This window comes from Mauremys reevesii, linkage group 5 (genome assembly GCF_016161935.1).
Source record: "Mauremys reevesii isolate NIE-2019 linkage group 5, ASM1616193v1, whole genome shotgun sequence".
Taxonomy (NCBI): Eukaryota; Metazoa; Chordata; order Testudines; family Geoemydidae; genus Mauremys; species Mauremys reevesii.
In genome coordinates, this window is record NC_052627.1 from 104,652,621 (window position 1) to 104,677,515 (window position 24,895).

The following is a 24,895-nucleotide window of genomic DNA, read 5'->3' on the forward strand; positions in this document are numbered from 1 at the left end:
GCCAGCAGACAGGCAATTTTCTGGGAGTCAGGGATTTGGGTTCTAGGGTGACCAGATGTCCCGATTTTATAGGGGCAGTCCTGATTTTTGGGTCTTTTTCTTATATAGGTTCCTATTACCCCCCTACCCCCATCCCGATTTTTCAGACTTGCTGTCTAGTCACCCTACTGGGTTCTGTTTGTGGCTCTGCCACTGACCTACTGAGTAACTTTAGGCAAGAGATCCCCTTTCTGCGCTTCTCCCTCTGTAGAATGGGGTTATGGTATTTTCCTTCCTTCTCAGAGTTCTTTTGAGGTCTGCAGATGAAAAGGGTGAAGGGCTAGATATTAGTGCTATAGTGAGGAAGGATGGCATTGTGGACTGCAAATCGGATCTGTATTGAGTTCCCAGCTTTGCCACAGGCCTCTTATAATCAAGTTTAATCTCCTTTCCTCACTCTCAAGTCCCTGCACAGACCTGCCCTACCATGCAGCTCAGACCTTGTCTCCTACTGTATTACCCAATGGTTCGTTAATACACCCTCTGTTTTCTTTTCCCATTCCTATCTCTGTGCACTTTCCGACACTGCCTTTCCTAGTGCACCGATTTTCCCTGTTATCATCTTGCTCCTAATCCTCCCATAAATTCACTTCTTCCCTTATGCCCACCAGATAGGAGCTTGCGATAATTATGACATGAAAAAAAATAACCTCCTAAATTATTCCCATCTCTGAGTATCCCGATGTGCCCTGCCTTCTGTTCGTCTGTCATGGAGACTGTAAGGGCTTTGGGGCAGGGTCTGCCTTCAGATCTGTTCATTGCGCAGCACTAAGAACTTTGTCAGAACTAAACATGTTACAAAGAAGAAGAATTGAGGAAATGATGAAAGAATGTCACGGGCTTTCCAATCCCCTAAAATGCTGTTTCCACCACATGGTGATGGGGGTAGGGAGAGAGAGACAGTGTCTTTAAATTATTTAAACTAACATTGTTCCCCCCGCAGCCCTCCCCACTTCTGCACAAAGGCGCTAACATGCTGTGTGTAAATGTACGTGTGAGGCCTGGAATCCCCCTTCTGTCCCAGGTCACTGGGAGCAGCAGCCCAGGGATGCTTTGCACCCCTTCTTGCACAGGAAATGAACATTTGGCCCTAGTCGTGTGTATGACAACTATACCCCCCTCCCCCACAAGGTCACCCAGCTGCCTCCTCTCCTCTCTAGTGTTCAAGGAGAAACCAAGGGGAGGGGGAGGGGAAAGTGAAACAGAGTCCTTTGAGCCCTGGCTATTTGGGGGATTATTTTTAAACTCTCCCTCGCAATGGAGCGTTTGATAAATTATTCATTGGATAGAAAAGGCTGCAGCTGAAGTGCTGATGTCAGGAGGAAGGAGTCTAGTGCAGCAGCCCTGGTACTGCTACTGCTGCTTCTGCTGCAGAGAGACACTCAGCCTGAGCATAAGGGTGCAGCATGCTGCCTGGCTCCTACTCCTGTTCCAGCCTCCTGTGCAGTAGCAGCAGCAGCAGCAGTGCTTGGGCCAAGGGTGCAGGGCCAAAAGGGGACCACGCGGAAGAGGAGGAGGGAACGGTATGGCTCTCCTACGAAGCAGCGGCTGCAGCGGCGGTTCTCTCTGTCTCTTGGTTCTGGCAGTGGCATGCCTACTGCAGCGTGCCCAGGTGAAAAAGCCAGTCCGATGCCCTGCCACATGCAGCTGCACCAAAGAATCCATCATTTGTGTGGGATCCCCTGGTGTGCCGCGAATCATCCCCAGCGACATCAGCTCCTTGTAAGTTAAACCTTCCTACACCAGAGTTTTCCTGGGCAGCGGCTGGGTGCCCCTCACCCCATTCCTTCTTTGTGGTTTGGGATTCTTTTCTTTAAGTTGGGGTTTTAGTTTCCCTGCTGGATGCTGGCTTCTTGATGGATGCTAAGATCCCAGTAATGTGCAGTTTTGTTAGTGTATGGCAGTGTCTGTGCTTTCCATTGCTGAAATATTGCACTGCCATGCAGCTGCAAATGAGTTGGATTTCCATATCTGAAAGACCTTTTCAAACGAGAAATCTTGACCACACCATTTCTACAGCAGATATGTAAGGGAAGGAAAATGCATGTATGTATATATGTACTTACCATGTGTAAATCTTATGGACCTGAGGGGATGGCAAGTGGCCATATTAAAGTGCTGTAGAATTAACGAAAGATTTACTCCCTGGTAATTATCTAATATGGCATATTACCTTGGGAAAAAGACTACACAGACTTCAGGAACTTGAGAGTTAGTTAGATGCATTTGTAATGTGAGTAGAACTGGAAATGATGGTGTTTTTAACTTGCACCACTTTTAAATCTCATGTGCTTTTACTGTTAATCCTGTTTAACACACGTATACTAATTTTCTTTTCTCTCTCCCTCTCTCTTTTGTTCTTTCTTCTCTATAAAAATCCAAAAATACAAGTGGGCGGACAAAACAATCCCCCCCTCCCAGTGGAGAGAGGTTGCCAAGAGGCTAAAAGTGCATGGTATTAAAGATTAATGTGAGGATACGTTGAAAAGGGAACTTTACAAGCTTAGTGGGGAGAAACAGGGACAGGAGCAGAATTAAACACCCTTTAAACATGAATATTGACCCCTCTTGCTGGGATATTATAAAAAGGGGCCAGGCCATCCAATGGGGTGGATATTGTGATGCTGCTAGTGGAGGTGATGATCATGAGCCTTATTTAATTGTTGGATTTTCCTGGATTTTTTTCCCTCTCAGGAGCCTGGTAAATGGAACCTTTTCTGAAATCAAGGACAGAATGTTTGCCCATCTGCCTTGCCTGCAACTGCTGTAAGTACTGCACTTCCCAACAAAACACAGCTCTAACTAAAACTTTTGCCAATATCCCCCTAGAATAGATATAGGCACCGTGGTATCTTCAGAAAGAAGATAATGGATAAGTTAATCACTGGGGTAACTCCATTGACTTCAGTGGTGTAACAATACGCCAGGGATGAATTGGCTTCATTGACAATATGGCATAAAACCATTTAGGAAATTATTGCTAATTTACTAAACAAAGACACTAGGTTTCTCTGCTGTTTTAAATTCTTTTTAAGGCCCATACTAAACAAATTTAGGATAGAATTCTCCTCTTGGAGTCACATGATTGATCTAACTCCAACATCATGTTCATTCTATGCTAATGAATCTGACATTAACCGTGCAGGGCTGGGTGGGGGTGGTATTGATATCAGTGGTAATTTGCTCTTCTAGGGAGAGTGGACTGTCAGAGTCCAGATCATTCAAATACATTTGAGAGGAGAATTTGGTGCTACCTATCAAGTTCAAAGTCTCTTAAGCAAATTGTGTCGGGTTGAATGTGTCTGAGTGGAAAGTGTGGGGCTTTGAGGTCACATGTTCCAGTACCACCAAACCGATCTAGGAAGTGATGACTATTCTGCAGGAAGGACAGTGCAGTGGTTAGGGTGTTAAGCTGGGACATGGGATCCCTGTGTTCAATTCTCTGCTTTGTTGCAGACTTCCTGGGTGACCTTGGACAAGCTGCTTAGTCTCCCTGGCCCAGGTATTTAGGTATTGCTGTGTTTAGTGATGCAATGCCCAACTGATTTAGGAGCCTAAATCCCCTTGACAGTGCTTTAGTGCCACATCAGTAAACATGTGGATAGTAGCACTTCCCTGTGTTAGAGGGTGTTAGGAGAATAAACACATTAAAAGATTGTGAGGCACTACAGAAATGAGGGCATGTAAGTACCATAGACAGATCATTTAAAACCGGGGTCTGCTGAGACAGAATAGCCCCCGGTGGCGTCTTGTGGGAGGGGCAAGTGGGGCTAAGCCCCACCAGTTCAATCCTCTCACCTTTATTTCTTTGAATAAACAAAAACAAACAAATACAATTGTGCCAAATACCTTTGTTTCCCCCCCTCTTTCAGCAGCACAGTGGAGAGAACACTGGGTAGCGAAGGGAAGACAGGACGAGGACAGGCCTTCATCCCCTTTAGTGCAGCACCACGGAGTGCAGCTAGGAAAGGGAGGGGCTGGCAGAGCCTAGCACCTTCAATACAGCAACCCCCTGGCCTTTGTGTTTAGTGGGAAAATGCACTGCGTTAGAAAAACGTATTAACTAACCAGCTGCCACATTTGAAAACACTTGTGTGTGTGGTAAGGGAAAAAACATGTTTAACATGGTGCTAGTTAACATGTTTGCTAATACAAAGCTTTTTCTCACTATAGACAAGCCCATAGACTGCACTCAGGGGAAGGAAAGTCTGGAGGCCTCCAGCTCTTAAGACCTGAGCTCTTCCCTTCATTGAAAGTATAGAGCAGGGCTGAGATCAGAGCACACTCACAGGGCACTTTCTTGGTCCTCTTTGAGGCTATAGAAGATTTGCCCAAGAGAGCTGGAGTGCAAGTATAACCCACACGCCTCCTGGGTGTGGTGTTCTATCACATCTAGTGGCACTCAGACAGACCACTTAGAGAGAGATTAATGAGTCTGCTCTACAGCCTTAGCTAAGGGCCATGTGGCTTTTAGCTCATGTGGTAGAGGCTCATGCATTGAGGGCCCAGGTTTGAGCCTTCCCGCCGACAACCGGGATCCGTCGCTGTTACACAAGCTCAGCCCCAGTGCCGAGATCCATCCCCCACCCTTCAGAAGCAGTGTGAGGAGTCCAAAGAGGGGAAGGCCAAGGCAAAGGGAGTGAAGACCTGGCCTGCCAGTGATTTGAAGGAGATGGCAGGTAGAGGCCTGTATCTTGAGGGGAGGGCAACGTGGAAGGGGCTGCCTGTTTATTTTTTTCAGAAGTTGGGGTACAGTGGTGAGATTACCAGCAGATGATATTGCAAAGTGGGGGTATCAGATTGTTCAGTGGGGGAGGAGGAAGAGTCCCAGCATGGTTAGTTTGTTCATGTTATTGGGGAGATCAGAATTGGGGAGGAGTGTCTAAGTGCCATACCAACCACTTATCTTGCCCCCCCGCAAGTCAAATTTTGCTGACTAATGTATTTTATAGTTTTGCCTTTCAAACACAGGAATGTGAATGATTCAAGATATGAAGGAAGTAGCTTAAGGTGTGAACTGAAATAACCATCGCTCTTTGCAATCTTTGGTACTGGTTCTTATGTGTTAGTAATCTTGGTAAAATAGCAATATAGGGATTTATTTTAATTGCCATCTCAATCTTTCTCAGATTTCTTTGGGTTAATTTAAAGAGTATTTGTCTAGAATTAGCAGACTGACCTAGGCTTGCAGAGCAAGTTTGCATTTCATATTCATTAGCTTTCCAAATTAATTTTAGTAAAATGCCTAAAACTATGCAAAAAGAGGATTACTAAGTGGTTATAATAAGAGATAAATGCAGACATGTTCACTTGTAGCTGCTGGGAGTTCCAGGAGCCCTTGTGAGATTTTAGAAGTAGTCTTTCCTTTGAGTGGGGTTTCCTTTTCATAGACTAATGGGATGAAGAAAGAGCAAATTTTTTATCAGATACTTGCATATACAAGCATTACAGGGCAGCTTTTCCACCCCACGCTGAGCAGAGCTGTGGCTGGCTGTAGTTCCCTGATCCCCAGCCTCACAGCCATGGCACAAGTTAGAGTGCCTCCTGCCCAGCGCTATCTAACTTACATTACTGACCTAAGGTTCCGTGGGTGGGGCAGAGCTGCCTCTGCTGGCAGAGAATATAGGGGGAGTTCTCTGCTGACTATCTCTGCCCACTTTACAGAGAATATAGGGGGAGTTCTCTGCTGACTAACTCTGGCCACTTTAAGGCCACTTTGCACCACTGATGTAGCACAAGGTGGCTGTAGTGCACCAGAAAATCTAGCCCTCTGTGCCTTTCAACCAAGGTGGATGATACATGTCATGGAGTATACTTTTTAAAGCATGGAAGACATTAATTAGGGGTCAGATTATGCCACTGATTTTTTTAAAGCAGCACTCCATAATAGTTTCCACATGCTGTATTGATGCGATAATATGGGCCTGAGTCAGTAAGATTAGGCTGATGCTAGTCAATAAACGTGACTGGCATAATCCTCTGTGTCAGGTTTTCGTCGGCTTTCCTAATGGCTGCTCTCCATTTTCAGCTTGCTGAACTCTAACTCATTTACTATCGTACGAGATGATGCCTTTGCTGGTCTCTTCCATCTAGAGTACCTGTAAGTTCTGTATTTTATGTATTTGCCAGTCTTTTATAAACCCAGATGTTTTGCTGAGTTGCCAAAACTCCTGCCTTGGAGAAACAGTTTTCCCTGTGATTACGAGGGCCAAAAAAAGTGGAGGGATTTATGTTCCATTTTCTGTTCAAATGTCTCATACAGCTGCCTACCATTTTTTAGATGTTGCAGAGTATTTTTAAAATATGCCATACATGCTGGAGTGACTCTGTATAGACACAATTCACTGAAATGGGGCTGGTGATCTAGAACTGGTGCTAGATATGCAGGCCAATGTAATGGAGGAGTTTGAAATGTCAATCAGTAGATAATGGCTTGCTGCCAAGTCCTAGCAGGTAGGTGCAGAGTATCAGAGTCACTCTCTTTTGTAGCCATGATCCCCTTCTTCATTCTCCCCTTCCACTCTCTCTCTGCAGTATCTTTGCCACCTCAGTATTTCATTTATACTTCATCCTCTTTCTTCTTAGCTCAGTTAGCTCCTTCCCTTTATTCTGCTTCATTTTCCTCTTTCTTACCACCCTTTCTTTCTCTTTTTTTAAAAGAATACTAATCGTATTATCTGGTTATCCTCACTTCACAGTCAAAGGGATTTTCAAAGACTCACCTGCTTTCGTATCTCAAATCAGGAGTTAGGTTTTTAGAGTCTGAACACATTCTGGGTACGAGATACATCCCTCCAATAACTTTTCAGTGGTGAAAGAAACTTCCCCTTTTATAGATTCTCACCATTATATTGCTGCCTGGAGGAGTGTCATGAACGCTAACCTCTGCTAATGCCTTTATACGTCTATAGGCAGTTACTGCTAAACGTGCTGCATTAAGAACTAATATTATAGTATGGAGGAGCAGCCAGCAATAGAAGTAACAGATCTGGAAATAGTGGAATATGGCAAACAGCATATGCTGTAATCCATGATTCTACAGCACCTGGATTTTTCAGTGACAGCAGTAATCAGTTTTACAGCTGGAGGCATCAAAATGTAAAAAGCGTGTGGAAGGCAAAAAAACCCAAAAAACCCACCAAACAAAAAAGACCACTTTCAAATCTGGGTCTGTTGTGGGCTGGCTTCAGCTTCCAACTAGTGCTCATGAGGAGCCCAAGATAGAGCATGTTACAATAGCCTATGTTTGTAGAGATGGATGCAAGGGGCAGGCCCACATTTGAAGGAAAAGTATGGAGTCTCTTAGTCATTTGATCAAATGTAGCGTTCTATCAAGAAACAGACAAATCTAACAAGACCCCAAGACTGCAACCCACTTTAACCAGTGCCAGACAGATGCTCCTAGCTAAGGTTATGATCAACATCTCTGCCAATTCTTCAGAATGTTTCCTCCTGCCAAGAGACCTCACCTCCACCTTTTGTAAATTGAACCTAAGCAGCGATATTTCCTCCACATGAATGCTAAGCAGCATTAATACTCCAGTATTCCGTTTCTCCCAGGCATTGTTAACCAGACCCTGCATAGGGAATAAAGAAACCTCCCTGACAAATGAGAAAGTTTCTTTGTGTACAAAATCAGAGATCAAGGAGGAGGGCAGGCTAGGGAGTATGCACAACAGGTAATGTTGCCAAAAATAACTACATCATTTCTACACTATTAAGAGGAACAAATATATAAATACTGCCAAGACTACTGGGCTATGTTAAGTGTCTGAATATATAAGCCTAGGAGCTCTGAAAAAGGACTGGGCTAACAGACTGTCAGTCATTAGAGAGTGACACTGATAGGTGCAGTCTCACGGAAGAGTCCCTTCAGGAGAAGATTCAGCGAGGCAGGAATCTATATTTACTGGGCCATGCAGTCACTGAGTCCCAGTCCAGACTTCCCCATCTTGAAACATTGAGTTTGATGGAGGTATGGCTATTTACACCAACTGAGGAGGCAACAGATCTTGGTAAGGCAGAAAAAAACCTTCTGTCTCCTCAAAGGATGAGAAAATAGCTCCAGCTGCCTTGGATATGGTGTATGGGGACAATATGGCCTTTGGGAGTGCATATGGAATTCATGGCTAAAGGCAACCTTCTGCAGGAGTAGACTGACTCCTTTCTAACGTCCTTATCTGTGCTCTTGATGTGAAGAGAGATCCCTGTCACTTCATGAAGAGGAACAGTTACTACAGAGCTGGGCACCAATATATGAACCTAGACAGATAGTGAAGAGCCAAACACAATGTAACTGTTCACAGCAGCTGACTGCTCTCTAACCCCCAAACAAAATTATTTCTCCAACACCTTAGTTACTTGAAACGTAGGGAGTCATTCTGCAATTTCCACGGCCAGTCCTGGTGGTGAACCCACAAGGTGTAGCCCCCAAGGAGACCATAAAGATTTCAGTCCAGATGCTGAAATGTAGGTAGGTTCATTTTATTGTCCTCACCTTTGTTCCACCACTTTTCTATTGTGTCTCTCTGCTGCTATCGTCTCTCTTTGTTTTGTTCTTAACTTACTTGGTCTGAAGGAGCTTACAGTCTATCTTCATACCACCACATGTATCAAACGGCATTGCTAAGCGCTGTGGAACCCAAACCAACTCCCCCTCTCAGGTCTGCCAGTAGAACTCCTCAGGGGATGATTAACTGGTTGGGAAGTGGGGAATAGGGTTATGCACACTGTCCATGCTTTTCCTTCTTCTCTTTCCAACTCTTTCCCTTACATTCTCTCTCTCTCTCTTGTTCGGACTGTCACCTTTTTCTTCTCTTGTGCTTTGGCCATAAGAGAACGGAAAAGGGAATGTAAGTAGCTCTACTGATATTTCTTCAGTGTCATATGAGAGCCTATGTAGATACGTACTAAGTTAGGAGGTGATAGGTTAAAACATACATACTAATACTGTTAATTAAGGTATTTAAATATATATTTATTATTTTTCTGTATAGATTTATTGAAGGAAACAAAATAGAAACCATTTCAAGAAATGCGTTCCGTGGCCTTCGCGATCTGACTCACCTGTAAGTCCTTTAACACTTATTAGAAGTTGTTTAAACATTGCCAGATGTTCCAAAACTCAGGCCTCAAGCACTTCTGTAATTGTTTTTACTGTTAATGGTGGAGGCTCTTGCTCCTTTAAAGAAAACTAGTTTTTGTGCTACGTAGGACATTTCCATCTTAATCTCTGCACATTGGCTAATTCAGACTTTTACAACGTGGCTTCCAGTAAGTTTTAAAATATTCACTGTTCTGATGATACTTCAGGGTTTTCACCTGAGTTACACACACTCACAACCTGAACATGCAACCTTTACTTGTGCAAGCAGTTCTTATTACTAATATCTTGGCTACTGCATATTAAATTATAGTTAAAATTCCATTTACTTTTCAGCATTTTATTGCTTGTTTGTATATTTCATTCCTCTTGGGCAATAAAAACCCATTGACCAATTTCCCTTTTGTTTCTAGTCATCTTCACTTTCTGTTCTGACACATTAGCAAAGATTCACAAGGAAGGTGGAAGCACAGTGTTTAATTCATTCATGATCCCATTAGTCATGGTCAGTACTAGGACTAGACAACATCAAATCATTAGCATTATTTAAGTGACGTTAGACTTGATAGGAGTCAAGATAATAAGATCTAACTTTCTTTTCTAGTTCTTTGGCTAACAACAACATTAAAGCTCTGCCAAGGGATATCTTCAGTGATTTAGATTCTCTGATTGAATTGTAAGTAATGAAAATCTTTTTATTGGTTGCCTGTCATTGTGACTCTATTAATCTGTGCTTTAAGTTCCATTTTTCTGGTGTAGCTGAAATCCATGCTAAAAATAAATGCTTATTGTGTTGTATTAGCATTCTCATTTTAATATTGTTTGCTCAGTAGGATTAAATTAGACTTCACTTGTTGTTTATCACAATAGTGCACATGACCAGCATTATTACTTATTTTCTGATGTTTCATGAAAATTCTTGAATTGAGGGGACACCATCAACTTTAAAATCACAGTTTGTGTGAACATTTTTTTAATCTACTGTTGCTACAAGTAGCCCCTAAAATTACTGTTATGGAAAGAGATTAGATTAAAAAATATATTTTCCCCCTATTTTTTCATTTTCTATTTGACAGCACTTTGCTCAGGCTGTGTCAATATTTTTCTTGTGGCTAGTCAGTTTCCCCTATTGTTTGCCAGAGTCTGTCACACCGCAACAAGGGAGAGCAAAATATTTTTGTAAAGCAGGAAAATGTGATTGTAAAGCCACAAACATTGTCAAGAGGCTCAGACAGGAATTGTACCTGGAACTACAGATACCTTTCTTTTTGGAATTGACTCAACTTCACATTGATGGTGACCCTTTTAAGAATTTTAACACACTGTGAACATTTCAGATGTTTGTGAAATTAGTCTCTGTATGCTCTGTTTCAATGTAACATAGAAACTTCACTGATATGGCTGTTACTGTCAGCTTCCTGTGTACTGGACTGGTATAGTGAAGCAAAGGAATCTATGAATTTCAGTGAAACTCTGAGACAATGGAAAAGCAGCGGAGTGGGAGGCAGCCTTCTTGTGAGGATTTTTAGTGAATTATAGTTCCAATCCTGCTAATGCTTATGAACGTGAAACACCTGGATAGATCTGTTCCATGCATAAAGTTACACATGTGCATGTTTCCAGGATTGGGGCCTGTATTTCTTCTAAACTACGTTTCAGTGAAGTGCAAAGAACAATAGAGTTAGGATAATAGATGGAAAATATTTTCCATCTTCTGTCAGAATCAATTTAAAGCAGTTCAGCTATTTTTTTAATTAAGTATGTCAAGGTGCTAACAATTCTGCAGTTTTCATATCACTACCCACCATTTCAAATATGTTTATTTCTGTGTGTTTTTTTAGAGATTTAAGGGGAAATAAATTTGAGTGTGACTGCAAAGCCAAGTGGTTGTTTTTGTGGTTAAAGATGACAAATTCCACTGTTTCTGATGTCCTGTGTATTGGTCCAGCAGAATACCAGGATAAGAAGTTAAATGATGTCACAAGTTTTGATTATGAATGCACCACTACAGGTATTCAGAATATATATTTCTAAGCACACTACAAATTATTAAAGATTAGAAATTTAGATTAACCCCATATTACTATGTCAGCATGATTTGGGTGGAGGGAGAAGAGGGTTCTATATACAGCACTTCAGAATAACAGAACAAGCCTAACTATTGAGAAGATGACATTTAAAAGTCAAAGGAAGTAGATGAGATTTTATTTGGATTAAGTGATAAAAGGGACAAGAGCTATGATTTTCAAATTCCATAATGTTTCATCATGACTCTGTGACTCAACTTTCAGTCACAGACCTTTTGCTGTTGTCTGGAATAAGGCCGTATATCTATGTCAGAAGAACTTCCTGACATCAATCTACATGCTAAATGATACCGTTGTATCTGTTGTCTTCATTCACTAGGCCGCAGTTTAGTAGCATTGTAACAAGTATGTGTCAGCAGTGTTTCCAGCAATTAATTATGCAGACCCATAATAATGGAGAAAAATATTGGATAATACTAGTGCTGCATGGCTTAGGAACCTGGTATTTGTTTTATGTTAGATAGTAAAAAGCATTCTCTAGGATGTGGAGACAAACTTGCATGAAGTTCTGATCGTCAGAAGATTGTTATGTTTGGTCTGTAATCATCAGTTATCTGTGTTTGAATACAATCGTACTATATTAAGAATACTAGCCACTAATGTTCAGTTGTTCATGTATATGATGAGAGCAAATTGTACCTAAAAGAAGTTGGTCCAATAAAAGATATTACCTTACCTGCCTTATATCTCTCACCTGAAGGTATGGCAGTCATATTAATGGTATTTGAGTTCTCATCTCTGCAAAAGCAGCCTGTCAAGAATGAGATAGAGCTCTTAAAATCTTGTGTAAGAGACAACATAAAAGTTGATTGCCAGTGTTGTAAAGATAAACTCCAAGCCCAGGTATGAAATATAGCCCAAGCACCATATATAAAAAGTAAAAAGAATAAACTCTAAGTTAAAGCCCCAATGTGTGTGTCAGGTGAAGCAGCAGAGGTGAAGGATGATAATTCCTTGTGTAGACAAATTGATGTCAAAAACAGAAGACAGAAATTGCTGGGAACCATACCAGAAATCTCCATTACTGTGTCTGCTGATCCACAATGATGCAAAAACACAAAGTTTAATTTACCTCAATCTGCATTCATTAACAGGTTACTGTTGCACGAGCACTGGCTTAGTGCTGTGTAAACTTTGACAGCCAGATCCTCAGAGCTGCCCTGATTTACAGCAGCTAAGGATTTGATTTAGATCTACTCTCTCTGTAAATCTATATGTGTAACTGTGCAAGTGTCGTAGGCAAAATTCAATCCTGCTGTTACTTCACTGTCCTGATTTAAATGAATTTACACTCGGGATAAATCTGACCCCATATGCTCTAGGGATTATGTAAGAAACTAGGGTTTTATGTAGTGTAATGACTGACTGCTTGAATACTTGTGCAACTGCAGTCAGAGAAGCATTGAGGCAGGGTAGTATAGGATATTTTCAAACCCCACAGCCAGTCAGTTGCTAGCTGATCTGAACAAAGAAAACCGTGTCACCTCACCAACACTGACGTAGTTAGCAACATGCCTTCCAGTTTTTTTAATAACAGCATGAGAGCAAATTGTGGAAAAGTTGGAGCTGTGACTTAGGGCCTCCTTAAAAGGTGTTTGGAGGGGAACAGTCTTTATGAGGCCATGGCACACCTGGTGGTTGAGCTTTGTGACTTTGTTCTCACCCACAACCATTTCAGATTTGGGGACAACTTATAGCTTCAGGTCAGTGGCACTGTTATGGGTACCCGCATAGCCCCACAGTATGCCAACATTTTTATGGCTGTCTTAGAACAACGCTTCCTCAGCTCAGTTACTGGGAGTGGACCACATCCACCCTGACTGAATTGGCCCTGTCAACACTGGTTCTCCCCTTGTGAGGTAACTCCCTTCTCTTCATGTGCCAATATATTTATGTCTGTATCTGTAATTTTCACTCCATGCATCTGAAGAAGTGGGGTTTTTTACCCACAAAAGCTTATGCCCAAATAAATCTGTTAGTCTTTAAGGTGCCACCGACTCCTTGTAGTCTTTATGAAGAAACAGTTTCTGGAATAGAGAAAAAATTCTTCAGGGAGTGCACCATCGCTGAGGCAGCATAGTGCCCCAAGTGTGGAATTAAAAACTACCCACTGCTGAGCTCTGCCCTTGACTCTGTCTGTGGAATCAGGCAAATCACAGCCTGTCTGCTCTTACTTTCCCTAGGTGTAAAGTGGGAATCGGGGCTTGTCTATAGTGGAAAGTTATTCCAAAATAAGGCATAGTGGGAATTTAAAAAGGCAGCATTTATTATGGAATAGCTCCCTGTATGGACACTCTTATTCTCTGGAATAAAAGTACCTTTTTCTAGTTTCTTAATCCATTTCCAAAGTGTGTTAAGCAAGAGCAGGAAAAGGCATTCATCTGCCAGAATAAGTGTGTCCACACAGGGAGCTGTTGCAGAATAGCTTGTTCAATCTTAGCTTTTCTATTCAATTTCCTCTTATATGGTCTGTGAAGATTAACATTGACTCGCAAATTAATTAGTACAGTGATTTGAAACTGTAAAGCAATATATATTGTAAGTGCTAAATGTATTATTCTCCTACTCACTGAAGGACAGATGGTTATTCTGCTTTTTTTCCTATCCCTCAGTATGAGTCACTTTCACATAGTTGTTCACATTAATCTTCAATATCATCTTTCCCTCCCTTATCATGCATGGTTTACCAGACCTTTCAATGTGTTATATTCTTCAGTGATCCACATCAAGTATTACATGGATAATATGGGTAATTTTCAAAATACCTTTGATTTCAATAGGAATTTGTTTAGTAAGATTTACATCTCAGTGGCTTCATTGACATACCAGACCTGATGAACTGAAGAACAGTAATGAATCAAAGGGATGCTATAAAATTGAAAAACACTTTTTAACACGCTCGATTATTAAAACTGAAAGAATTTTAACAATCTAATGTTACCTTTAACCATTTTATCACTGTTTAGTTTTTGCATGTCTCACAGTTTGGACAAAGAACATAGATTAATCTATTTCACTTTTGTTTCTAGTCCATTATACTATCACGTTCTCCTACAATGGCACAGGGCTAAAGGGGCTTGGTTGCAAACACGGCAAAGCAATGTTTATTTATTTTTAAAAACTCTTTCTGGGTTTCGTTAAACCTTATTTTTATAAGGCTGCTTCTCATTGACTCTAAGGCCCTTTTACATTGCTCTGGCAGCACAGTAGGGCCTTAAAGTGGGTGCACATCTGGCAACTTAAAGAGACTTAAAGTGGGCCTGTTTACATGGGGATAATCTGGAAAACTAATCCAAATTAACTAAAGGTGCTAAATTAAAGTGGATTAATTAAACTATATTATACTCCTGTGTGGACGTTCTCATTCAGAATTAAACTTTATTCAGTTTAGCATAGTGTAATTAATTTAAAAGAAACCAAATTATGGTCACTTTAATTCTGAATGAGGTTGTCCGCACAGAGGTTTAAGTTGTTTTAAATAATCCATTTTAAATTCACATCTTTAGTTCATTTGGATTAATTTTCCTGAGGGGTGAGATCTATAAAGCAATCTACTGTATTGCACTCTAACTCCCCCATGTAGACCCTGCTGGCACCCTCTAAAATGTACCTGGTTCACGTTAATGTATGTATCTTTCTTGAGCAGGTCAGCAGCGTCTTAGAGAGCAACGTTAGAGCGCTTTGCAAATCACACCCTTCAAATGCACTTTGCCCTAGATGAGACCTGAGTGTCCCTATCTAAATAAGCCCTTATGTCCACTTATGGCCTCTCTACTGCTAGAGTGGTATAAAGGGGCCTTAGTGAAAATGCAAATCAGGCCCATTAAAATCTAAGTCTGAGGACAGATGACAGCATCTATTTACTGCGTAACTCCATGCCAATATATTTTATAAAAATGTTGTGTAAATTTGTAGTTGCTTTCACCAGTTACTGTGAACTATTTATCAGCTGATTCAGTGAGAGTTTGATCAGTAATATTTCCATTGTTACTGATCCAGTGATATAATAAACCCAGTGTTGGTGTGAGCTTTGTTGATATAGTATCACTTCTGAACAAGCTGTGGACCATATGATGCCAATGGGCAGGTTTGTTTTAATTCACTAACTTTATACACTTGCCCTAAGACTGTTTCAAAATGGTTGTGATGTCCTGACAGATTTATTTAGTTTTTAATACCCCCCTCTTTTTGTATCGCGTTGTGATAAAGTTGCCTCACTTGGCGCTCCCTCCAGCCTTGTGCTGCATGCTGTGTGCCTGCAAGGCTAATTTATTACAGATAATGTCCCATACTTATAAAACATAATAAATCAAGTCCCCAACAGTCCATCAAAACGCAGCCCCGGTGCCTATCACCACACTCAGGCTCTTTGCAGCTTCAACATCTCTCACTGGGCTCACCTCGTAAGTGTTGCTCCTGCATCTCTCATTATGCCTCATTATGCTTCAGCCCTGTCTGGCCCTCCAGCTGCAGCTCTCCAGCTCAGAGAGCCAGGCATCTCCCAGTTGGTAGAGCATCAGACTTTTAATCTGAGAGTCCAGGGTTCAAGTCCCTGGTCAGGTGAAGAGGGAACAGTTTCCCCTCAAAAGGGAAAACAGAATCTCTCCAGGATGTTATTTGATAAGTTGAATAAATAACAGGTTGCAGACTACGGCTCGATTCCAACTTCAGATTCAGCCTTCAGCCCCCACTGGCCATGGCTCTCTGGCCCCTGCACTGGCTTCCTGGCAATTCCTCCCTCTCTCCAGGGAGGGTCTATATAGCTTTCTGCTTTCTTAGAGACCTCCTCCAGTCTCCAGATCTTTGGCAACTCTCACCTGCCAGTCCCCTAACTCCCAGGCAGTTCTCACCTGCATGGCCCAGGTGCCTTCTCTTAACCCCAGTTGGGAAGCAGCTGATGAGACACAGGTACACTGGCCTCTTCCTTCTTAAAGGGCCAGTGCCATGCTGTGACACACACACTTTTAATATATGTTTATCAGTAACAGCTAGAGTCACTGTTCCATCCTTAACTCCATTTTATGCTTTCATTTATTTTTACTCTCCATATATTTTACTACCAATATTCTCCAGTCCTTTAATTTTTCCAACGGAATTGACGATAACAACACCCTTGCTTTCTAAATGTAATTGCTTTCACACCAGCATCATTGATATTATCAGCACAAATACATCCAGTTTTGGAAATAGGATCTGCTATTTCAGTGACACAGGAGAACTTGCCACAAAAACTTATGCTTTGCTTTTGGTAGTCACCAGAAAAATGGTGGCTGTTCTCTATTTTAGCTGTGGAGTGGTAGATTTTCTGTTTGTTTAATTGTAGCTATCTAGTCCTACCTCCTGCAGCATGATTCCACAAAGGTGGGCCTTTCAAGTATGCATAGATGTAAAATCCAACTTTTGGAAGCAATTGATAATTACTTTGGAGGGGAAATAAGGACATGCCTTTAACCACCACTGAAGTGCACAGAACTGAGCAAGAGTTTTTAAAGGGTCAGGGAGACATGATTAAAATGTTGCTAAAATTCATGGGTCATCATGCCCTTTCTGAATATGAAAAGTTAGCATGCACAGCATGGCCCAGGGAGCAGGGCCGGCTCCAGACCCCAGCGTGCCAAGCAGGCGCGTGGGGCGGCATTGTCCTGGCAGGGCGGCATTTGGCTCCGGCGGACCTTCCGCAGTCATGCCTGTGGGAAGTCCACCGGAGCCCCGGGACGAGCGGACCTGCCGCAGGCGTGACTGCGGAGGGTCCCCTCTTCCCGAGGCTCCGCTTGAGCTCCCGCAGGCATGACTGCGGCGGATGCGCTGGTCCCGCTGCACCGGAGCTGTGGGACCACGGGACCGTCCGCAGCCACTTCTGCCCTGGCCGCGGGACCGGGGAAGGGCGGCGTGAGCGGCGCAGTGCGCCGCCCTGCTTGGGGCAGCGGAATTTCTAGAGCCGCCCCTGCTAGGGAGTCTAGTATGTAAGGGTGTCTCTGGGTCTGAGATGAATCTTCATCTTAACAAAAGACTCATCTTCTCTCACAAATATTTTTCCCCTCCTTGTTGACAGGGTTTGTCACCCAAACTAGACCTGAACTCTGTTAATGATGCTCTTTATTGACCAACCTATGTCACCCTAAGTCTCGTTCCCTCATAATAGTCCCCTGCTCTGACCTGCCAAGCTACTGTTGCAACAGAACAAGTATGAGATTCAGACCTGAGTCTCCTGCTGTGCAACATATAAAATGAGCTCTAGGCTCAAGTGAATTTTAGAATAAAATTGACATAGAGGCTGGGATTTTCAAAAGAGACTTAGGGAAGCATGTGGAAGTTGGACTCCCAATTCTCTTAGATGCTTTGGAAGCCTCAGCCGCCACCCTAGGTTTTCCACTAGATTATAACATTAAGGTATGTCAAATTTTAAACCTAAAATACTTGACAGTGTCCCTTTAAATGATACTTTTATTCGGGTTTTTTTTTTTTAATTAAAAGTTCCCTTAGGTATACTTGGTCCTGCCTCGGCACAAAGGGCTGGACTAGATGACCTTTCGAGACCCCTTCTTGCCAGACATTTCTGTCATTGCAGGTGTGGGGTAGCTGCGATAGGGTTATCCAGGGGCGGCTCTACCTTTTTGGCCGCCCCAAGCAGTCATGCGCGGGAGGTGCCCCGGAGCCGCGGGAGCAGCGGACCGTCCGCAGTCATGCCTGCGGCAGGTCCGGTCCTCCCGGGGCTCCGGTGGACCTCCCGCAGGCATGACTGCGGCAGGTCCGCCGGCCCAATCTGCCGCCCCCCCGGGAAAGGGCCGCCCCACGCGCGTGCTTGCCGCGCTGGGGTCTAGAGCCAGCCCTGGGGTTATCCCAAGGAATTCACCTTGTCTGCTTTAATTGGAAATGTGCAGAAATGTCTATGTTGAATAAATAGCAGGTTTCAGATACACATGTGCAATAACGAGATTTTTTAAGATGTGGTGCATAGCAATAAGTGACCAAAAGTTACTTGGGTGAAATCCTGACTCTGTTGAAATAAATGGCAAAATTCCTGTGACTTCAGTGGTGCCGGGATTTCACACTTTACATTCTACTCATAGACATACAGTACAATTTCTAGCTTTCTTTCTAGGCAAGTCAGTGGTCTGATTTCATAGATATCACGCAAGATCGAATGCAGATTTTGCAGCTAACACCAATGACGTCTTGATCTTCTTGTGAATTGAATTTTGGAAGGGAAATTTAAACTGCACAGAGCAGCAAACTATTCTCCCTATTGCTGCATGCCTAATTGTCACTCCGTGACACTCTCCATGTTAGGGCTGTTACAAGCTTAATCCTAAATTCAGAGTTCTTATTCCTAAAATAGTTTCCAATAGTACTGATTAGAAAACAGGAACCATGTGTCAACTGTTTTGTATTTACAACATGGGATGTATTGTAATTTTTTTAAACATCTCTTTCTAGATTTTGTTGTTCATCAGATTTTGCCATACCAGTCAGTTTCAGTGGATACATTCAACTCTAAGAATGATGTGTACGTAGCCATTGCACAGCCTAGCATGGAAAACTGCATGGTACTGGAATGGGATCACATTGAAATGAATTTCAGAAGTTATGACAACATCACAGGTACACATATGAATATATCTGATTTAGACATGAAGTGGTGGAATCCTCAGTGTGTAATGGGAGAAGGGAAGAGTTGGAATATGGAATTCACTGATACATCATGGAGTGGCCACTTGATGCTATATCCTCTTATCATTCCACCATTGTTGAACCCCCACATTGAAGTCAATGGACCAAGGCCATAATGTGGACTAGATTGCTTAGAGAGCCATATTGTTCTAGTTGGATACAGCTCTTACCATAACAGAGTACACAAGCTTGGCATTTGTCTCTCTGATATTTAATAATAATAGTAATTGGAGATATACCAATCTCCTAGAACTGGAAGGGACCTTGAAAGGTCATTGAGTCCAGTCCCCTGCCTTCACTAGCAGGACCAATTTTTGCCCCAGATCCTTAAGTGGCCTCCTCAAGGATTGAACTCACAACCTTGGCTTTAGTAGGCTAGTGCTCAAACCACTGAGCTATCCCTCCCTCCCAGCATATTTAGCCTTTAGCAAAGGACAGGGTAGACAGGGTGGGTTCTGCTCCTGTAAATTGTTCTTCATGCATGGGCCCTTATATCCCTGCAAGCCCTTCTAAAGTTAGCAGGGCCTTCACACAGGGATTGCCCTTGTGGAACAGCTTGCAACATCGGGGCCTTGTGTACAGGAACATGGGAACTGCCATGTTCAATAAGACCTGAGGTCCATCTAGTCTAGTATCCTGTCTCGGACAGTGGCCAGCACTAAATGCTTCAGATGATGGTATAAGAGCCCTGCAGTAGGCAGATTATGTAGGCACAATATTAGCACAACATTTGAAGTACCTATCCATTCTAATAGAATTAATTTTATCCAAAAAGTGTGAAATCCCAAACTGATCTCTTGATGCACTATCTAGCTTTTTCACGTACAGTTCATCTAGAAGATTAACATTAGGGTTCAGTTAGCATCATGTGCTCAAGAAAGTTCATCTTGCCTTCATGCTGACCTTCAAATGTACAAACTACTACATGGCAAAATAAATGCAGTGCACCAAACTCTGTTCTGTTATACCCGTGCAACACCACTGAAATCAATGGGACTGCATAGGTGTAAGGAAGAGCAGTATTTTGACAAATCTGAATTAATTTTCTTTATGTTTACTCCTGGGGGAATTTCGCGCACTGTCTGTGTGCATAATTCATGGGCTGTGCACATTTAAATTTTTTTTTTTGCAGAAAATAGCTTCTGCCAGAAAGTTGCTGCCGAGGGCACTGTGGCACTAGACCAGAGCAGCCACTCCTGACCAGCTAGAGAAGAGAAAGAGCCTATAGTGCAGGGGTGGGCAAACTTTTTTGGCCTGAGGGCCACATCTGGCTATGGAAATTGTATGGTGGGCCATGAATGCTCACAAAATTGAGAGTGGGGGTGAGGGCTCTGGCTGGGGGTGTGGGCTCTGGGGTGGGGCCAGAAACAAGGACTTCAGGGTGCGAGTTGGGGGAGCTCCGGGCTGGGGGTTGGGATTCGGGGTGGGGTGGGCTCTGGCTGGAGGTGCGAGCTCTGGGGTGGGGCCAGGGATGAAGGGTTTGGGGTGCAGGAGGGGGCTGCAAGCTGGGGGTGGAGCAGAGGGGTTCAGAGTATGGGAGGAGGCTCTGGGCTGAGGCAGGGGGTTGTAGTGTGGGAGGGGGTACAGGCCTTGGGCTGGGGGTGCAGGTTCCAGAGTGGGGCCAGAAATGAGGGGTTCAGAGTGTGGGAGGGGGCTCCGGACTGGGGCTGAGAGGTTGGGCTCCAGGCTGGGGCTGGAGTGTGTGGGGAGGTGAGGGCTCCGGCTGGGGGTGCAGGCTCTGGGGCGGGGCTGGGGACGAGGGGTTTGGGTTTCAGGCAGGTGCTCCGGGCTGGGACAGAGGGGTTCGGATGGTGGGAGGGGGATCAGGGCTGGGGAAAGGGGCTCAGGTGTGGGAGGAGGTCAGGGGTCCAGGCTCCAGGCAGCACTTACCTCAAGTAGCTCCTAGAAGCAGTAGCATGTCCCCTCTCTGGCTCCTACGCGGAGGCGTGGCACTGACCAGGTGGCTCTGCACATTGCCCCGTCCACAGGCACCACCCCTGCAGCTCCCATTGGCTGAAGTTCCTGGCCAATGGGAACTGCAGAGCTGAAGCTTGGGGCAGGGGCAGCATGCAGAACCCCCTGGCTGCCCCTATGTGTAGGAGCTGGAGGGGGGACATGCCACTGCTTCCAGGAGCCACGCGGAGCCACGGCACATGCGGAGCGGGGCAAGCCCCCGACCCCACTTCCCAGCTGGAGTGGGGAAAGCCCTCGACTCTGCTCCCTGGCAGGAGCTTGAGGGCTAGATTAAAAGGTCTGATGGGCTGGACACGGCCCATGGGCCGTAGTTTGCTCACCCCTGCTGTAGTGCCTTCTTCACAGGACCTGTTGGGCCAGGTCAGGAGATAGGGGATATGGGGAGACAGACAGTGTGGGCCTGCTGGGGGGGTCAGACAGGGGCTCATTAGGGCTAGTGCGGGAGGACAGACTGGGCCAGGGGCTGAATGGGATCCAGGTGCAGGGGGAAGGGGGAGGGAATGCAGGGCCACACTGTGCCTGAGTGGGGGCACAGAGACACATGAGGACGGGGCAGATGTGCCTGACTGAGTGGGAGAGACTAGGGGTCAGCCAGGGTCTGCATGCCGGAAGCTCACTAACAATCCCTCCCCGCCCCCCAAAACCTGTTCCATATTTTTCCCACCCATACCCAACAACCTTCCAAGTTCACACCCAGGCTCCTTCCCAGCAATTACTTCCCTCTCCCTCAGCTCCTCCGTTACCCCTGATTCCCCCTGCACTGCTTCTGAGGGGTGCAGGAAATATGGTTCTGTATTGTAGTTTAAATGAGTTATTACTCAGATTTCTGTATTAATATGCCTAGTAAGGAATCTATTTGTCAAAAAACATTTTCTGAATCTTTTTTGTTTTCTGTGTTGTTACAGACATACTTACTGACAGGTATTTGAAACAAATTACTAAAATAATTGAAACAGATATGATTCTATTGTGTTATTTTGACAAATAAAATATGCAGAATTTTGCAGAATATTAAAATATTATGCACGGAATTTTTAATTTTTCAGCGCATAATTTTTTCAATTTTTTGTGCAGAATTCCTCCCGGAGTATATGTTGCACAATATATATGTTTACTGTTGCACAAGTAAAATATTTCCTTTCAGAGAGGATGTGGGGGAATTCTCTTCAAAGTTATCTTATAGCTTTATACAATATGTACAGAAAGATATTGAGGTTGAATATAAGTGATTATGTTTTGCTGACTTTACAGTTTTGGGGGAATAACGGATTTCACAAGAAAAAAATGGATTAGGAGTAGCGGCATAAGGAAACAGGGTACGAAGGGCACGTGTTAACCTATCACAAAGCAGTGTTCCTACCTACCTCAATTTCACAATGTTAAAATAGAGCTTCAGAAGAGACATGCACACACTCCAAATGTGCACATTTCAAAGACTTCATGTCATTGAACCAACTGGCTTCATTGTGCTGAACTGACAGGCCTTGAAACAACAGCGCTGTTTCAGGAATGCAGATTTGGTGCAGTACAGGTGAATAGTAACCCAAGAAGAATGGAAAGCTGATTTAAGAATTTAGGGTTGCCCCATTTGGCCTGAACGACTAGTCAGAATTCAGGGCCTTGCCAAGGTGATGCCATTTGGATGAGAAATCAGTGATATGTGTCAGGTGTGTTCTTGGTGTACTTTTGTTTATTCACAAAAAATGTACACAGAGGAGACAGAGGAAACCCCAAACAACAGCAGGCAGTTTTCTTGCTCAGAAATCCCCAAGTCTGCCACTTCAGCCAATTCTGTGCCCAAGAAACTATCTTTATGCTTCCTCTCAGGGTCACTGTCACAATTCCTTCTACTAGCTTTCCCCCTCCAATACACATAGCTAGCAACCAATATCTTAGCTCCTGAAGCCAAGGGTTTCAATGCTTGAAAACCCTGCTGTTCCTTAATATCTGAAGTGGTCTTTCCTCACTTCTTGTTGGATCAAAAAATGTGATATGCCTCATGCAGTATGAATGAAAGCACTGTGTCATGCTGCCATGTAGAACATGAAAAGAAACTGGCAGCCGTGAAGACAACAAAATGAGGGATAAAGAAAGAGGGAACTTAGTAAATCTCTCTTTGTTTGGGTGGCTGAATTGTACTGTATTGTACAGGATTCTTTGCTGCTTCTACAGAACCAGACTAACACGGCTACCCCTCTGATACTTGTACTGTATTAGTAATTTTTGCTTTTTGTTTGAGCAACAGGTCAGTCCATTGTGGGATGCAAAGCAATCCTGATCGATGACCAGGTCTTTGTGGTGGTGGCACAGCTCTTCGGTGGCTCACACATCTACAAGTATGATGAAAGCTGGACAAAGTTTGTCAAATTCCAGGACATAGAAGTGTCTCGCATTTCCAAGCCAAATGATATAGAGCTGTTTCAGATAGACAGCGAAAAGTTTTTTGTCATAGCAGATAGCTCTAAAGCTGGTCTGTCAACCGTTTATAAATGGAATAACAAAGGATTCTACTCTTACCAGTCCCTGCATGAGTGGTTCAGGGACACAGATGCTGAGTTTGTTGATATAGATGGAAAATCTCATTTAATCCTGTCAAGCCGCTCACAAGTTCCCATTATACTTCAGTGGAACAAAAATTCAAAAAAGTTTGTCCCACACAGTGAAATCCCCAACATGGAGGATGTCTTGGCTGTGAAGAGCTTCAGGATGCAAAACAGCCTCTACATTACGCTCACAAGGTTTATTGGTGACTCCAGAGTCATGAAGTGGAATAGCAAGCAGTTTGTGGAGATACAGGCTCTCCCATCTCGAGGGGCAATGACACTGCAGCCTTTCTCCTTTAAGAATAATCACTACCTAGCTCTAGGAAGTGACTACACCTTCTCCCAGATATACCAGTGGGATAACGAGAATAACCTCTTTAGAATATTTAAAGAAATCTACGTGCAGGCACCTCGCTCTTTCACAGCTGTGTCAACTGATCGAAGAGATTTTTTCTTTGCTTCCAGTTTTAAAGGAAACACGCAGATATTTGAACATATAATTGTTGACTTGAGTTTATGAAGGCTGTTGGAGTGAATCTCATGTCCAATGAGACATTTTCACTTATCAGAAACAACAAAAAAAAGACAGATTATTCATCTCCAAAAATAGGGCACACGTGGAACTAGTAAGAAGTTTTCTGAACTTTTAGAATTTGCATATTAACCAGGGATTGCAATGACTTGGTTAACTGCATGACATGTCCATTATACCATTTTTAAAGACATTTTAAAACCTTTAATTATTCAGAGGAGTGTGCAATGCAATAGGATTTATTCTGATATCTAAGACAGCTATGTGAATTTTACCTAAGAAATTGAATTAGATTGGACACCTCGTAGAAACAAGAGAGGAGAAAAACCAATATCAAACATGGAAACTTTTCTTTCCTCTAAACCTAACATTTCAGAAATGATACTTAAGAGTAAAGTCAACTGCACATATTTGTTGATGATTTGTATAAATTGACATCAACCTTCAAAAACATTTTTTGGTCATCTTGGTTCCTTGCGATTGATGGGCAGCATCTCTTTGTTCTTTATAATAAAACAAAGGTCATTGTTTTAATTCATATTGATAGTAGATGAGAGGGAAAGTTAAAAATTCTTTGACATCTTCCTGTTGATTTCAGAGAGAAAGCATGGATAAAAAAAATCACTGTGGATGACTGGATGGCAATGAAATAAAGGGCCTTTCGCTTCTAGATAATGGGTTCCCAACAGCTTCAGGTCAATAGTGACTGAAAGTGGCTGATAGTTGTTTCCTGGCATATCTGAACTCAGCTGGTCTTAGTTCAATTTGTAGCTCATAAATATCCGTTTCACAAATACAAACGCTCTAACTGGCACTAACTCACACCTCTACTGGCAGTCTCAGTAGTGTGCCAAGGATTTTAATGAGTATGGAAACTGAACTACTCTCTCACGCTTAGGCCTAGTCTACACTACAGGGTTAAGTCAGCCTAAATTATACAACTCCA

General features: G+C 43.2%; 1 protein-coding gene and 1 long non-coding RNA gene across 2 annotated transcripts in view; one reads left to right on the plus strand and one right to left on the minus strand.

Annotated features, from left to right (window-relative positions):
* The first annotated feature begins 1,546 nt into the window (after positions 1-1,546).
* Positions 1,547-24,266, plus strand: LGI2 (leucine rich repeat LGI family member 2). Its single transcript, XM_039541315.1, has 8 exons — positions 1,547-1,761; positions 2,734-2,805; positions 6,068-6,139; positions 9,036-9,107; positions 9,747-9,818; positions 10,984-11,153; positions 18,667-18,831; positions 23,120-24,266. The coding sequence occupies exons 1-8, from the start codon at positions 1,565-1,567 to the stop codon at positions 23,935-23,937; spliced, it is 1,638 nt and encodes a 545-aa protein (XP_039397249.1). The 5' UTR covers positions 1,547-1,564; the 3' UTR covers positions 23,938-24,266.
* Positions 8,547-24,895, minus strand: part of LOC120406431 — a 32,030-nt gene continuing 15,681 nt past the window's right edge. Inside the window, exons 2-3 of the long non-coding RNA XR_005599262.1 lie at positions 11,924-11,980; positions 8,547-8,861 (exon numbers count right to left, since the gene is read on the minus strand). This is a non-coding gene — a long non-coding RNA (uncharacterized LOC120406431). The remainder of the gene's footprint in view (positions 8,862-11,923; positions 11,981-24,895) is intronic.